Source organism: Chlamydotis macqueenii, chromosome 2, assembly GCF_036417535.1.
Source record: "Chlamydotis macqueenii isolate bChlMac1 chromosome 2, bChlMac1.mat, whole genome shotgun sequence".
In the NCBI taxonomy this organism is placed as follows: Eukaryota; Metazoa; Chordata; class Aves; order Otidiformes; family Otididae; genus Chlamydotis; species Chlamydotis macqueenii.
In genome coordinates this window covers 89,498,001-89,514,421 of record NC_141557.1, presented here as the reverse complement: position 1 = coordinate 89,514,421, position 16,421 = coordinate 89,498,001, and the positions used below count along the sequence as shown (strand labels likewise).

The 16,421-nt window shown below is 39.5% G+C and overlaps 2 protein-coding genes across 3 annotated transcripts in view; both read left to right on the top strand.

The window, feature by feature from the left end:
• The window catches only part of GRB10 (growth factor receptor bound protein 10), a 148,730-nt gene extending 140,975 nt beyond the window's left edge, over nt 1-7,755 (top strand). For both annotated transcript variants that reach the window (XM_086740422.1, XM_086740423.1), the window contains exons 14-17: nt 303-369; nt 1,289-1,376; nt 3,745-3,838; nt 4,624-7,755. In XM_086740422.1, the coding sequence (XP_086596548.1) occupies nt 303-369; nt 1,289-1,376; nt 3,745-3,838; nt 4,624-4,770 (396 nt within the window). In that variant the 3' untranslated portion in view covers nt 4,771-7,755. The remainder of the gene's footprint in view (nt 1-302; nt 370-1,288; nt 1,377-3,744; nt 3,839-4,623) is intronic.
• A 5,680-nt stretch (nt 7,756-13,435) lies between these two features.
• The window catches only part of DDC (dopa decarboxylase), a 79,332-nt gene continuing 76,346 nt past the window's right edge, over nt 13,436-16,421 (top strand). Inside the window, exon 1 of the mRNA XM_086742030.1 lies at nt 13,436-13,524. The gene's annotated coding sequence lies outside the window, so the exon portion shown is untranslated. The remainder of the gene's footprint in view (nt 13,525-16,421) is intronic.

The following is a 16,421-nucleotide window of genomic DNA, read 5'->3' as shown; positions in this document are numbered from 1 at the left end:
GAGCAGAAACATATCAGAATTTTCCTTTTTTTCTTTCATTTTTTAATTATTATTATTTTCCTTTTTTTTTTTTTTTAGATACTGAGCTTTCATCATTAACATCTGGCTTGTGTTTTAAGCCAACTGAAATGAGCTGCTGCTTGTAGATTAGCCCCCTTCAAAGTTGCATTTCTTTTTCTCATCTTTGCATTAAACTTGCCCAGCCCCCAGTTTCCTGTGAATTAAATCTGTATTGCATGTGCACTAATTCTCTTCTGTTGATGCTTTAGCGTGGATTTAACGGTAATTCATTTTCTCTATAGAAACGTAGCACAAGAATGAACATCTTGGGTAGCCAAAGTCCACTCCATCCTTCCACACTGAGTACAGGTAAATTCTTCTCGTTTGTAAGCACAGTGTCAAAGGCCTCTGTGGGGAAATAAAAGTTACATTTCGTATAGAGAGAGAGTGCAGTCGTGTAGTATTAATACCTTGATGTTAAATACAGTGTTTATGTTTATCAGTAGCTTCTGTGTCATGCTTACCCATACAGACGTAGCAGAAGGAACTTGTTTTCCTTTGAAGGCATGCTGTAGCTTTTCTTCAGTATTAATCTTTTGATTAATAGACTCCATAAATGTTTCCATTTAAAACAATCCAGAAGAAGATTCATTCCATAATAACTGAATAATGTAATATATAGATGCCTGTAATGTGAGTCCTGAGCATCTCTTTGAGATTATTGCGTTTGTTAAAATAATAGAAAGTGGCATATTAGTATCCTGGACTTCTTAGAGGAAATACAGCTTTTCTCTGTTTCTATTCTTTGTTTCTGTTCTGTTGAACAGAATTTTAAAATACCATCTGAAAAACAATAGAACAATAAACATAAAAATATTTGGGGTAACTCCACCCTTGAAAGCACAAGCTAAAGTGCTTTTCATTATTTCAGAGTTAAAGGGACTTGATTCTAACTTGTTAGCTTATCCTTTGTATTCTAAGAATTGTTTAGTCCCAACATTTTCAAGAAGCTATGAAAAGGCACTAGTATAAAAGATTTCTCTCATTAACCTAATGGTACATCTGCAAATCAGAAAATACATGGAGATAATGCCTGTCTACTTGGTATAGTAATTAGATGCAAGGGCTGGTGCATTTTTTCATACAGATTGATTAAAGATATTTTATATTCTGTGACAAAACTATACCCACTTTTAAAATGTTTAAATAATTAGTGTGTGGAAAAAATGTTGCACATGTTACTGTTTTTAACCATCCTCTCTTTCCCTCTTTTTGCTCTTGCCTCCAGTTATTCACAGGACACAGCACTGGTTTCACGGCAGAATCTCTAGAGAAGAATCTCACAGGATTATTAAGCAACAAGGGCTTGTAGATGGGTAGGTATTCCTGTTGCTTCTTATTTATGAGGGTTTACAGGTTTGCGAGCACTTCTGAGTAACCTGATTCTTACGTAGTCCCGTTATAACCTCGGATTTCAAAAAGTCAGAGCACGTGTTTGTAGGAGTAGGTTCTAACTCTTAATTTGAAAAACAAAATATTAAGAATACACTTAAACTTTTTTCTTTTTTTCATCAGAGGCAATCAAATTTTAGAGAATGTTAGAATTTGAAAATAATCAATTCCTGCAGTCTGCATTGACAACATATTTTTCAGGCAATGCTGTACCTAGCCATTTGCCCACAAATTGATAATCAGCCATTTGTGCTCTTTTGCATGAATCAGAGCAGTTAATGATGATTTCTCACTATTTATTTCTGTTCTAGAGCAAACAAATGAAAGTATCTATTCCAGCACTCTCTAAAATATCTGTAGTTGAGATTTAAGTATCTTTTGAGTATCTCTGTTTCCCTTATTTATGTAGTGGTTATTGAAGGGAAGTTGCTTAAACCATATTCAGCAGTTCTGTATTTCTAGGATGGGAAGAGCATGGTTGCTTTCAGTTCACTAATCTTCCTACCGTCAGGGTTAAGGTAGAAACTTCCACGTTGGCTTCTCAGGAGACAGTCGACTTCAAACCTTTTTTTGGCATTTTCTGATTCAGGAGCATCACTAATCTTTGTGAAGAATGAAATACATGAGAGAAGTAAAAATTGCTAGTGCATGTATGTATTCATCAAGCAGTGGGTTTTTTATTGTTTTGGGTTTTTTGCTGGGCTGAGGCTGTTGGGTTTTAGCTTAGCAGGTCAAACTGAGAAGAGAGGCTGAGAAAGCAAAGCAGAGCTACTGACTTCTTGGATTTCTGGTTCTCTCACACTACAGATCCTCTTTACAATCTTGGCCTCATTTTGACTTGTTGTCTTAGGAATCTAGTGGCCCATCCTCTCTGAGGTTTTCATTAATGTGTTAATGCCTTTAAGACGGTCTTAAATTTGTGCCTAGCCAGCATAACTCTCTGTGGAAGGTGAAGACTGGTTAGTTTGGCTGTAGCGAGGTCAGTCAGCAGTGGGAAAAGAACCATGTTACATATGCACTCTGGGCTTTGCCTTGTGCTAGCAGGTTATGCTACCATGCATTATCTGAAATGGCTAGATGAAAGATAATTTAGAGATAGCTGCATGAACTGCAGTAACCACAGGGCAGGTAAGATCTTTCTCCCTGAGATGGATTCTAATGGGGTAAAGTCTTTGGTCCCTTTTCCATACATCTGGTCTTGCTAGGACTAAAAAGGAATATTCAAATACCATGCATGGTTTCCAGTGGTGAGAAAACATGCCTGTCTCTGAGTATTGGACTGACCCTGGTTATGATGGTGCATTTTTGTGGTATTGACATTTCTCAATCAGTTCTGAGGAGTTGGAGTAAGTTCTTTTGGGTTCGTAAGACTACAAGCAGTTCTTGCAACTCAGCCCTGAAAAAGTGTGTTCCTGGCTTAGTGGTTAGCAATTAAGAGGGCTTGAGGTCTGCCCCAGTGCTGCGCTTGGCCGTCTCACAAATCCACTAGTCATTAGCGTGGTAAGCCTTATGCCAAAGGCATATTCTTGTTTCCTGTGGCATGGAGAGGTTCTCCTTCCTTAGTTCATAAATGTCAAGGGAAGGAAACATTTTTTGGCTAGATTTTTTTCTCCTCTTCTCAGTATGTATTTAGCCATTTGAGTTAGGACTTCAGTTTTGTGGGTCAGCTTAAAAGTGACAGTTACATAGTGTATGATGTTGCCAGCTAAACTCCTAAAGTATATTCCTTTCCAGTGGTGCTGAGGGAAAAATACTGTGACTGTTCTAGAGGAAAAATCAGTATGTGTTGTCCTCATCTTAATAATGTGGATGCTACTTAACTGATAAGTCATTTTAAGAAAGTATTGAGCTGTTTCCTGTGCAATTGCACTTAACTGAAACATAATTTTGCTAACACTGGAATTCTGTATATTGATGCAAGACACTGGAGAGTGGGAACAGATTCTCATCTCAGGAATCGAGATTTGCTTTGGAGTTAAATAGGAACATTTGCTTCATGAGAGTACATTTCAGTAATGGAAAGCTCAGTTAGAGAAACCCTTTAAAAAAGCCTCATATGTATATCCATAGGGGAAGAACTACTGTCACGTACCTTTCACTTCTTGTTTCTTCATCTGTTAGTGTTGCACAGCCATGGTGCAAAAATTTAAAGTAAATTGCCAGTTATGGAATCACCTGTAAATGCAACTAATGAAGAGTTAGGCAATAGCACAAAATTACTTAGTAGTTCTGATTATTTATGAAGAAATGGTTTGTAGTATTCAGTGTGTACTTAAAAATGTTCTCTCCTAGACTATTTCTTCTCCGGGACAGCCAAAGCAATCCAAAGGCATTTGTACTTACGCTGTGCCATCATCAAAAAATAAAGCATTTTCAAATCTTGCCGGTAAGTGACTTATTTTTGATACTGATCACCAAAAAAAAAAAAAAAATCATAAAGCTTTGCCAACATCTGAAGAGACCTCTTATTAATTACTGATGTAATTAACAAGCATATTTCAATTAGCAAGTATATTACCAAGTATTCTTTAGAATTGTCAAATGTCTGATTAGAATTCTTTGTTAACATTGCTTGGAAAACTAGTGTAAGTCGCTTAGGAATAGAAGTAATGTGCAGAACTTGTTCTCTGTGACTGACAGTGGCAACAGCGGCAGTTGTCTCCCTCTCACTTAGGCAAATGTAGAATAACTTAGGGAAACTTAAAAAAAAATTATTCTGGAGGTTATCCAATAACATTGAGCTTAACATTACACTGAAATGTCGATAACCTATTTGATTTTTATCTTGATCCAAAAAAGCATTAGAAGTTGAAGGTCATGTAGACCTCTTTATTGGTCCAAACCCTCTTCCCTTGCTTTGCCTTCCAATTTTACAAACAACTAACAAATATTTGTGGGGTATTTTTGTTTTATGTAATGAAGACCTTTCCTGTCTCTACAACTTCCAATTATTCTGCCCACAAGCTTTCACTTTCATAAAACATTTTGAGTTGAGTTGATGTACGTTCTTTTCTAGTGTTTTGCGTGGTTTCATGAAGATCCCTGGGCACTAAGTTGTTTGGGCAGTGCCCATCACGTATCTTATGTCACACACTTGGACACTTTAAGTTTTGCGATGCTCTCATCTCTTCATGTGCAGTCTAACTTGAAAAGGATGTTTTGTTTCCCCAGTGTGAAGATGATGGACAGATATTCTTCAGCCTGGATGATGGGAACACCAAATTTAGTGATCTAATCCAGCTTGTTGAATTCTATCAACTAAACAAAGGAGTCTTGCCCTGCAAACTCAAACACCACTGCATCCGAGTGGCCTTATGACCTCAAATCTGACTCTCATTGAAGACTGGATTTGCTAGAAGAGTAATTGTAAGAGAACGTTGACACTGGGGAATTGGCAGATTTGTAAGTTGGTAAAAATAAATAAAAATATTATGCACCTTGGGACTCTGAAAGGGATGGATTCGACAGGTGCCAACAGACCAAGATCGCTGGTTTGTCTAACACCTAAGAGTGATTGCTGCTGAGTGTCCCAGCATCCCAAAAATGGGGGGAGGGTATGTAAAACCATGAGTAAATTCGAAAGAAAACTGGAAATTATCTTGGCTGGGCCACTTAACAGGAACAAGTGTGAAGAGAAATCTTTGAAAAGAACTCTTGCCCTGGAATAATCTTGACAATTAAGACTAGTGTGTTTACTTTTTGTATTGATCACTTTTTTTGCACTCCTACTTTGTTTCGGATATTGTATGCAGCCTATATTAGGAGCTGATGTGGCTTTTAAAATTCATGCAGGAGTTGGGTATTAATCTGCACCCTAAAATGTATGGAATGCTTCAGCCTAAAAGGATCTAGAAGAAAATCAAGAAGTGTGTGTGTGTGCGTGTGCGCGCGTGTGTCTCAAAACTTCTCTGGAGACCTGAGGTTCGATGATCTGCAGATGTCTTTGAAGAAGCAATGAGGATACAATTCTAAAAGAACATACCACCATATACATACTCTTAAAACTGTTGACTTTTGTAGCATTATGGCTGTAGTATGTTGATGGCGTATTAGTGGATTCCAGTCATGCAAAGACTGTATTAGATTCTATGCACAAATTTTTATTATTGGAGTGGTGGTTTGTTTTTTACAGCCTTTTGACTGTTTTCCTGAGGAAACTTACTGTTACTAAATAGAATAGGACTGAATGACTACACTTGTATTTGAAACCACCATTTTTTTGTGAGAAGATTCTTCTGCAGGTAGTCTTAGTATGGCAAAATTAAAAAAAAAAAACAAAACAGTGTTTTTAGCTTTATAGCTCCTTGAATTTTCAGACTGTTTCAAAGAGCTCTTTCCACGTTGTAAAGCTACAGTGACACAAAGCTCTTCTGGGGAACAGGGCATAAGAAGAACTGTACCCCTTCTGCTTTCTGTAGGGCCATGAAAGTTTACATGGTGAGAAAGAACATACTGGGAGTGGAAGCATATTTGAAGGTGAACTAGCTGCTGGCAATATCAGCCATCGAGGTAACTGGTGATCCCTGTGTCGTACAAAGAACACCAGTATCTGTGGCAGACAAGCATGTGTCCTGCTCTGGTTTGTCATCAGAACTACTTTATTGTTAATGTTTAAATCAATTATTTAATGTTTACACAATAACTTTTTCTGATGATAAATCAGTGTTAAAGTTAGACAAGTCCCACCTTGATCCTCCAATTGCAAATACTCTTTCAGCAATGCAGTTGGTGCAGGAACTGTTATTGAATTAATTTCCCAGTACTTCGTGCAGTTAGCCACAGTGAGAAGTATTCCACCCTGAGAACTTGCAGAGCGCAGTGCAGAATGGAGCATTCTTAAGATGGTAAATGATTTACGCAGGCTAGTTCATCCTCACTAATACTTGCCACTGGCTTTGAAATCCTAGCCATCTGAAAGGGTAAAGAAGGAAAACCAATCCTACACCTTTAGGTCTTCATGTAGTGTTGAGAATAGCTTAAGACAAACCATAACCTGCCTGAGTCGTCCATATCAGCTTATAACTATGTCAATGGTATAGAAACACTGTATTTTAGTTTACAGAACACATTTAGTATTTTTTTTTCCATTTAATGTCTAGATATTAAAAATGAAGAAACTTGATTTTGTTTTCAGTAGAAGCCTTTTTTGTTTTGTTGTTTTTTTTTTTTAATTGTACATAGTGAAATGAGTGTTCCTGCTTTCTAGACAATGTATTTTAAAACCTTGAAATTAAGCTAACTTAAGTCTGACTTCACTTTGCATGCTTCTATTTGGCCCCTATTAGGAAAAAAAAAAAGATACTTGTATTGACTACATTACCAGTTTAATAAGACCATTTATGCTGTAGTTTTAAGTTTTTCTGTTTACATAGCTTAGTGACAACCATGCATTTTTCCCAGTAGGCAGATAGTATTTGCAGTGTTTCATATTTATAAAAAAAAAAACCTTGCATCTTATTTAAATTGAGAATAAAAGTTTGACTATGAATCATGATTTTTGTATGTAGATGGTTGACTTAGTATTTTGTACTTTTCCCAGCTAAAGTGAGCTGTTTCGAGAAAGTGACCACCTTCAAAGTGGCAACAATCTTACTTAAGCAGATCACTGCTTTGTGTTCTTTCTGCTGGAAAACAGTCAATGCCACCTTAGTTTTCCACCAGATTCAGCTGGCTGCCAGCTCAGAATACCAAGGACTGAAGGACATTTGACTCTTATTTTTGTATTTAAATGACATGAATGTAAAGGGGATGCTCAGGGTTGTTTTGGAGCCTGTTGAATTTTTATCTTTTTGCCTGTGATTTTATTTTCTAAATAAATACTTCATGTAGCAATCTTGAATATGTTGAGAAGGAAAATGCCAAACCATTTTGGTAATGAGGTTACTAGTTAAGTTATGTTACGATAGGTGTTAAAGTACAAAAAACTTTTTATTTGTTAATTAATCTTGAAGAAACACGTGCCTCAGTTTAGATGTTTTGTCTTATCTTTTCTGCACTAAATACCTGACAGTTTGACCAATCAATGCACCTTTCCAGTGGCAAGACTTGCTTATCGTAAATTATATTGTCACAATGCAAGATTTAGTGACTGTAAAATGGAATAAAGTTTAAAGTTTCAGGGAATGCAAAAGGTATTAACTTAAGAGACAAAACCTTTATTCAATATGCTTTGCTTCATACTGTAAATAGCTTTTTGGCTTGTGAACCTAATTGTAATCTTTCAGGTATTTTTGTACAAATAAGGGACTGATATTCTGTTTCTTGTAATTAGAAATAAACGTTAATACAATGCTATTCATTTTATATTGGAATGAATGTCTTCTTTTGGATATATCTGTACACCATATATCTCTTGCCTTAATTCTGGGTTCTTTGGGGTGGGTTATATTAAGCAGCCTCTAAGAAGAGTTAAGAGGAAAAAAGAATCTGCAAGATATTTTTGTTCTGGCTCTTTTGTCTTACGATTCCTATTAGGACAGACTGTCCTTTATTTCAAAAAGAACTTGTTCACCCCTTTTGTTTGAGGAAAATTACTGGGAATATTCTGCTATGATATTTACAGTTTTCATTTGGGAATGTTTCTAGAATCAAATCAGGAAATAGACCATGAGCATCTTCTGGGTTATAAAACAAAGCTATAACTCACTGAAAAATGTACACTCTGCATAAAGCACATTATTGGCCTGATAGCTGTTGGACCAGAAAACTTTTCAATAGTACTTTCAGAAGGCAATTATTTACCCTGTAATCCCTGTATTGGAGTGGTCCATCAGCATTTGGGTGGAAAAGCGCATCTGCACAAAACATGTTTTAGCTTTAAAAAACCTTTTTTTTTGAGGTGGAGACCGGTGGTTCTTCTGGTAGATAGAATAATAGAAGGTTGGAAATAAATGTTTCACTTTTTTGTTGGACACGCTCCTTTCCTGGTTCTGCCTTGCTAATCCATAGAAGCCTAGTGATCTGTAATCATTAAAAGTAAAGGACTATAATTCTACACAAACCTGTAAATAACAAACAAAAAACAAACCAACCCCAAAGCCCCACCTTACTTTATTGTATAAATTACATTTCGAACAGACAAGAAGATGGCATGGAAAAAAGCAGCATGGTAGAAAGGTGTTGGTAGGCCTGCCCAGTGGCAGGGCAGTATTGTCTGGATGTCTGTCCAAAGTGCCCACAACTGTGGCAATTGCAAAATGATACCTGTGAAATCTGGGCGTAGGCATTAACAGCAGGTATGTGTGCTATCAGAAGGTCACCAGTACAAAATTCGTCTGGGTCAGAAATGGATATAGGGTACAGATTTGAATTAATTCCCTGAGAGAAGGTTTGTGCTGCTTTTACCTTAGTTGCAGGACAACAGATAAAATTAGACGTCTGATCCCAGATGAAGCCTTCTAGCATGCAGTTCACTTGGCAAAACGGCTTCAGTGTATTTGAACCTATGAGTAAATTTGCATCAGACTAGTGTTTTACAGCATGTGGCTGCAGCACTTTTACCCTGATACACAGAACCCTGAAGTCAGGTTTATTTTAACAGCAAATCACTGCTTCAGCCTGTATCCGCAAATCCAGATGAGAAAAACATCACCAGATGAGCCATTTCCCTTCAAGTAAGTAAAACTTTAGACGACTTTGGGCTTATGTTATTGCTAATTAGGTGATGCTTTAATCTGGTTTGTTAATGTCCAGCTTGTATATTGCTTTTTGTCTTGGGCATTGTTTGTTTAACATCTTGGAAACTTCAGTAACAATTATCAGCAGATGGAAAAAAGATATATCTTCCTTTGAAATATTCCACATTGAATTAATTTGGGTTGCTCCTGCATCCTAAATCTTATGTCTTTCCTTACTTAACTTGGAGCTGGATTTAATTAGTATTTGAAAACCTAATATAACCACAACTGTGTCCAAGAGCTATATGACTTTCATTAGTGCAATTAGTCACATCTGAGGCTTCAAAATAAATTAGTTTGTGTAACACTTACATTGCAAACTCTTAGCCCGAAGACATTCTGCTCTAATTGCTCATCATTTTTCGCAGATACTAGCTGATGTTTTAGGAAGAAAGATTGGTTCATCACAAGACACTGAGCTGTGATTAACAGGGTCTTACGACACTTGTTGGTTACGCAGGTTTGTGTGCTTTGCTATAATCAGGTGTTTTCCGTCTGTTGGTTGCAAGATTCTGGTGCCACACCTGGAGAACAGGAAGGTGAAATTATAAACAGCTGCCAGCTTTGAGTCAAAGTACAGCCTGGGTTTACGGGCTCTGAAGCTCAGCTCCAGTCAGAAGTATAACTCTTAAGAAAAGAGCTCAGAAGAGCTAGACTGGGAGGGAAATGGAGTGGAGAAAATAATTACTCTTGGGCAGTGTTGTCCAAGTGATGGTTTGGGTGTGACTAGGAACACAGTGAAGGCAGTGCTGTGATGCCCAAGTGCTGCTCACCAGTCCCTTCAAGTCCATTTCCCCTTCTCTTCATACGACTTGTGAAGATGCTTCTACGTAAAGACTTCCATTGTATTTGCCTTTGAAACACGTTCTCCAGAGGTGTGAGGATTGCCATTTTGGGTTAACAAGCAAATAGCTATGGAACTGGTGTTCTCTATAACCTGCCCATTCTCCAAAACAGTCCGTCCAACTGCCATCAGGAGAAAAAGGAAGGTAAAAGTATGGTTCTGGCAACAATGATGAGAATGGTTAAAGTAAATGGCTAAGCTTGTTACTGAAAATGTACAATTTCATTGCCCCACAAAGAATGCTAGATAGATGCTATTTTGAAATGCTTTAATTTAGACCTTTTCAGTATTTGATTTCCTGAATTTCTGCAGGATATTAATGTGCTCTTTTCAGATTACTGTAGTACTCACAGAATCAGGCCCAAGACAAAAACAAATACAGAAATGAGGCAAGCTGTGAGGATTAGAGCTTCTTGAAAAATTACCCTCCAACACAGCTAGTCATAGAAGGAAACAAATTGATAATTATAGAATTGCTGGGTAGGAGAATTAATTTGGTTTTTCACTGAAGACTATGTGGTTTGTGAAAACAGCTGGCTAAACGAGCCAGCTTGTTTGTAAGAAGCTTGGATTAAAATCATTGAAAATTTACAAAGTTTGCCTCAAAATATTTACAATTAAATCCCAGAATAAGCATTTGACCTGCTGTCGAAAAGTGAACACTTCAGAGAAGGGAGAGTGCCTGAGAAGGCATTGCATTCCTTGCTTATATGCACACCTTCACAAACAAAATCCTAGAAACCGCTGCCCTTGAAAGGATAAGAGAGCAGGAACTCCTAGGACAGGAGTAGGAAGGGAGGCTTAGGAGGCAGTAGAAATGGAAAAAAAACACACAAGAGAAAACAGGATGGTCAGAGAAACAATCAAATACAGTAAGAAGGTTCTGCCAACTAGAAAGCAGAGACTGAGGGCAGTATAATAGACTTGCAGAAAAACATAGGCAGCTGAGCAAAATACAATACATTTAATTAGCATCTCTTTCAATACAAAGCTCGCAGAGAATCACCTGAAATGTGCAGGGGCTCAGTTCAGGAAACCCAGAAATTTTTCTTCATAGACTGCTTGTGTAAGCTGTAGTGTTCTCCACCCCAAAATGTAGCACACAGCAAAAGTTCACATGCATTCACAAAGGGCTTAAACATCATGACACAGAAAACTCAGCTGATGGATGTTAACTACAAAAATACCATCCTTCACTCTGGAAGATCAGGGGTCACACATCACCAAGTGATTTAGGGAAAGAATCATTACTTGACAGCCCATTTATACTCTTTCTTCCCTACATGTCCACTACAAAGTATTAGACAAGGGCTAGAAATATTTTTTTTATCTCATCCAGTACATGTGTCCACAGGAGGGCCAGCTCATACAGAAGCAACTGGAGGCAGCACTAACAGCTGAAGAAAGACGAACAAAACCTGCGCTACAATCAACTGCAGGCCCCCTTCGATTGAATTAAGGCTATCCTTAGAGAAACAGCCATCTAAGCATTGAATTTGCTCTCTACCACCCCAGAAGGTAATGCCTCCAGGGCCTGCGACAGCTGTCCCCCGCCAGCCTGCTGCCAGGAGGGTGTGCTGGGGGCCTGGGGGCTGCCTGGTTCACCTGCCACCACAGAGCAGAGCCCATCAGGGCCCTGAAGCTGTGTACAAGGGTAGTGTCCGGCTTCATTCAGCCCCAAAATAGGGTGACAAATGACAGGGACTGAGCCTTGTCCTCTAAAACAAGCACTAAACTGGGAATAGATACTCCTCACTTGCAAGTCAGGAGCAGATATCCTAAAAGTTGTACATAAACAGGAATCTCCGTAATTTTTTTGGTCAGCAGTGCACAAAGGTGTGTTGTGAAGGCTTCTCCCAGGTAAAATGCAACTTTTTGTCCCCCTATATGGGAGCTGAGCAACAGAAAGGGGCATGCAACTGCTGAAGCCCGGCATGTGTTCTCAATGAAATCCGCAGTGCAGCAGGAGGGAGAGGGCTGCGCTGGGCGGGCAGGCCAGGTCTGAGGCGGGCCAGGGTGGCCTGCGAGGCTCTCCCCGGCCACCCATCACTGGTCAGGCAGGGAGGGAAGGGGAAGAGCACATGCTGGTGCTCCCAAACGGCCTCCCTGCAGCACACATCGAAGGGTTGCTGGGCACAGGGCCCTGCCAGGCACTTTCCCTCCCTGGTGAGTGGCTCACCCAGGCCCCCAGGCAGCTGGTGCCTTTGGGAGGGGCTCTGAACCCTTCCAGCGGAAGGACAGCCCTCAACAAACAGGAGCTTGTGATGATGAAATCCCATTTTGCTAATTCCCAGTCTCCGTTTCTGACCAGTTTAAATCCTGGAGTGAGTCAGGACCAAAAAAAAAAAAAAAAAATCAGTATTCTAAGAGGAAAAACAAGTAAATAAATAGGTAGATAGCTAGATATGTCTGACACATTAGGGCAGGCAAGGTGAAATACAGCCTGGACTTTGCCTCATTCCAGAGCTGAAGGAAGACATGTTTTGCATGCCAGAGAGCTGCAGGCAAGGAGGGCACCCTGTCCCGTGTCCCGTCCCCTCCAGCCCTCCTCCACTTCCTTCAGCAGCCCAGCCAGGCTGCCAGAGGGCAGCCACAGATGGGCCCCACGATGGAGCCCACGTCAATGGGGTCTTACATTCCTGTGCTAAACATACAAGGTGTTTTTTTCTCTTTCTTTCTTTGATTTGCTTTGTTTTATGGCCACGACCAAGCCAAGCAGCACCCTGGGCCTCATATTCTGCAAAACAGCAGTAAAGCAGCTCTAAGTGAAGGTTGGGTGTTCGCTGGCCTCCTGCAGGGCACTTCCTGCAAATGGCAGTGCTGGCTCACGGCTGGCAGCACCGCCCAGGCCGAGGGCTGCCTGTCCCCTCCAGTCCCAACCACCGCCAAGGGGAGCACGCTTCCCGTTTGTGAGCATGAGGGTTTCACCTCTGGGCAGTGCCAGGGGCAGCCGTGCAGCCAACAAGGACTCAGGAGCCACTGCCATTCCAGACCTCCAGGTGCAGTGAGGGCTGCTGCTGCTGCTGCTCCGGGAGATCTGACTTTGGTGTGTCCCCAGTTGTCCCGCTTGGTTTCTAGTGTGAACTACCAGACATCTCAGTTGTGTAGACATTTTCAGCAACGTAATTCCCTGGCTTCAAATCGGCGGAGGCAGGATCTGCTGGGGCTGTTGGCGCTCTCTATTCCACATCTCATTGGCACTCAATGTATTTTCACTTGAGGCTCTGTGATTGAGTGCCCCCCATCCTAATGCCCGTGAACTGCCACTGAACAAATTTACAAGTTTTCTTTTTTTCCCTTGTTGAGAAAGAATGACTGATAAAGCTAATGAACATAGTGCTACACATTGTTAATGATTAACAAAGAAGTGCAGGGCAAGCACAGTAGCAATGAAGACCAGATAGTTACTGGAAAAGCCGTAGAAATTTCTTGAGATTAAAATTCCTTAGCTGCTTCTGGTGACCTCTTCCTCACAGGGCGGGAACATATAAGGGACCTACAGAAAACACCTGTTTCCAGAGTACCTGGAAAAGGAGTGAAATCTTCAAACAGGTAAGGATAAACTCACTAATATCTGAAAGCGAAGTCACCTCTGTACTTTCACCAAATAATCTGATCTGACAAGTCTGCATAATTTGTGAAGTGTTAAGCTAGTGAGCACTTAGAAATGCAGCATAATACACTAGATGTAATTTTATTTTAATTGACATGTGCTTAAGCCAATTTTGTTGAAATAGTCAAGAGTTCATGAAGTATTTTAAAATCAAAACTTAGCAATTCAAAAGATTTTAAGAGAATCTCTCCTTAACTGCTTCTGAAAATTGACTTGAGGGCACTGCTGGTAAAGTGAAGCATTCTGGACGGATTGTAATATCTCAGAATGACGGCACACCGGGTAATCTCGAACCCGAATCCCAGCTGACAAGGGAATTTTATTAACCTTTTGAAGTCCGGTCAGAAAAAAAATGTTCTTATTTGTTTGAAAATTCAGTTCTGTTCCTGTAGCTTGATATCATTGTAAATGTGTCACATTGGGCTTGTCCTCTTGTAGAGGTCCTGTTTACAGCACAGACACTGTAGTGATCCCCATACATTGACATTACAATTTTATGTGTGGCTAAATGTAGAACAGCAAAAATTATTTCAACACTGGTGGTGTTCAGAGAGCAAGAAGATTATGAAATTTGAACTACTGTTCATAGAGATATAGTTGGAAAAGGGAAGGGGAGTAAGATGACAATTTTTACCATTTATGTTACATAAATTTACAGTTTATGTCAATGGTAAATAAAAGTAAAAAAGAATAGATACTGTAATGAAGTGTGATGAAAAACAAGTTTCCAATATAGCTGTGATGTGTGCTGAAAATTTCCTCAGTAGAGTGACACCTGAGGGAAGAGCATCTTGGAAGTCTGACATTCAAAGAGTGCATCGCCCACCAGTAACACAGACTAAATGCAAAGTGAAGAAACTGGAATGTCTGTTGCAAGAACAGGGGATTTACTGAGACCAAGGGGGTGGACTGTGGATTTTTAATTCTATGTCCTTTTTGCACACATAATGGGGTAAAACTGTTGCTTCACTGGTAAAAGAGAGACTGTAATCTCTCCTATCTGACCCACACTGTGAAGTGAGTAGAGTGAAACAGCAGGACTGGAGTAGGTGGAAATGTCATCTGTTTATCTGTTTAGAAGATAATATAAAAGTTCTGTTAACAAAGAGGTTACTGAAACCTCATGTTTGGGAGTAAGGAGATGGAGCAGGAGAGTTTTCAAAGGTGGCTGCAAGCTGGCACAATGATCTTGTTAAAGTGCAGAAAACTTGAGATGTATTTTGCCTTCCCCTTTGCCTGTCAGCTGGCTTCTGTTGAACTTCTGTTTCATGGGAAGTGTGCAGAGCCAAGATAACCAGGTGAGGGGATGGGTAATGGCGTTTGAGATGGTGAGTTGTTATGCTGTAATGGAAAGAAAATTGCTAAAGGCTGTTTAAACTTGTCAAGAGAGTTTCTTTGGATGGTCAGTTGATACACATCCCTGGAAAATTTCCCTGTTGCTTCAGTCTTTCCCATATTCTCCCTTTAGTATATGTTTCTTACTCTGTTCCTTCCACTATACATCAAAAAGTGGTCACTTCATTCTTCTGAGGCATAAAAAATGATATATTTTTTCAATCACAGATAATATATTGCATAATCTGCAAAAATCTATGGCCAACAGTATTTTGTAATACCATCATTTGTAAGTGAAAAATATTACTCCAGTCTATACAACAAACCTAACTTACTTCCAGCAAATCCTAATCACAATCCTGTTATGCAGCTCAACCAAGTCCGTTGCCTCTGCATGTATGCAGGCCTCCAGTGTTCCTCTGATGAGCATCTCCCCATCTAACCAATGCTCATACTGGTTACATTTCATCTCTTAACAAAGGTATCTTTCCTATAGAAAACATTTTGAATGCAACAACTGTTTTGTTGTAAATTTTTACACCTTTCTTGATCTTGTGCAGATTTGGTCTCCATCTATCACAAACAAATGAATAAACAGAAGAAGAGATCCTATGGTAAACAGTTGATACGTGAAAGGATTTTAGTATTAGTTGCTTTGTCAGAGAGCTGGCAAGAGCACTGTACACTTAAAAAGTTGGTTTTACAGCTTACAAATAAATAATACTATACCATTGTTTTCCCCTCTTGGCTTTTGAAAGGAATGTTTGTTTTTAAAATTCAGCTAAAGTTTGCTGAGCTTTGTGAAGATGCGATAGATTTTAGTTTTACCCTTCCTGGTTGTAGGTTTTCAGACAAATTGGATGGTTTATAGGGAGTCAAATGTTGTTATTCTTGTATTATGTCAGATGTATTACTTTGTACCTGATTTTATCCTTTGCAGTTTCAAAGGCAGACAGTTGGAGAGATTCTGTCTCTAAGAAGAGGACGACTGATGTGAGGATTAATGGCAGCACATGATAATTTTTTCCATTGATCCTCCATCAGTGAAATGTCGTACTGTAAGTCTGGATGTAGGAACATGCGGTGACCTGCAGGCAAAGATACAACTCCAGTGCTGTTAACCTATCAAACAGTCTCTATAGAGGATGTATCTCCCAGTCTGTTAGGTACAGCCTATCTTTACAAGAGTGGATATGAAGCAGGGAGGTTAGGAAGGTTTTGAAGTGGTTTGAACAAAGATAAGGTGAAAAGGTTTCAGTCACTCAAAGGGTTATATGGAGACAGGACATGGGACTCTTCTGATCTTAACACTGGAGACAACTGAAGCCATAGTACCAGTAACTCTGCATTCCACTAGAAGCTGGAATACGTATAACCCTAAATGAGAGTTACAATTAGCACTTCAGAGTTTCAAGCCAGTCCTGCCGAGCTTGAGTTTGTGACATTCCTTATGCTTCAGAAAATTCTTTTTCGTATATACCAAGTACCAACTTACTGTCTG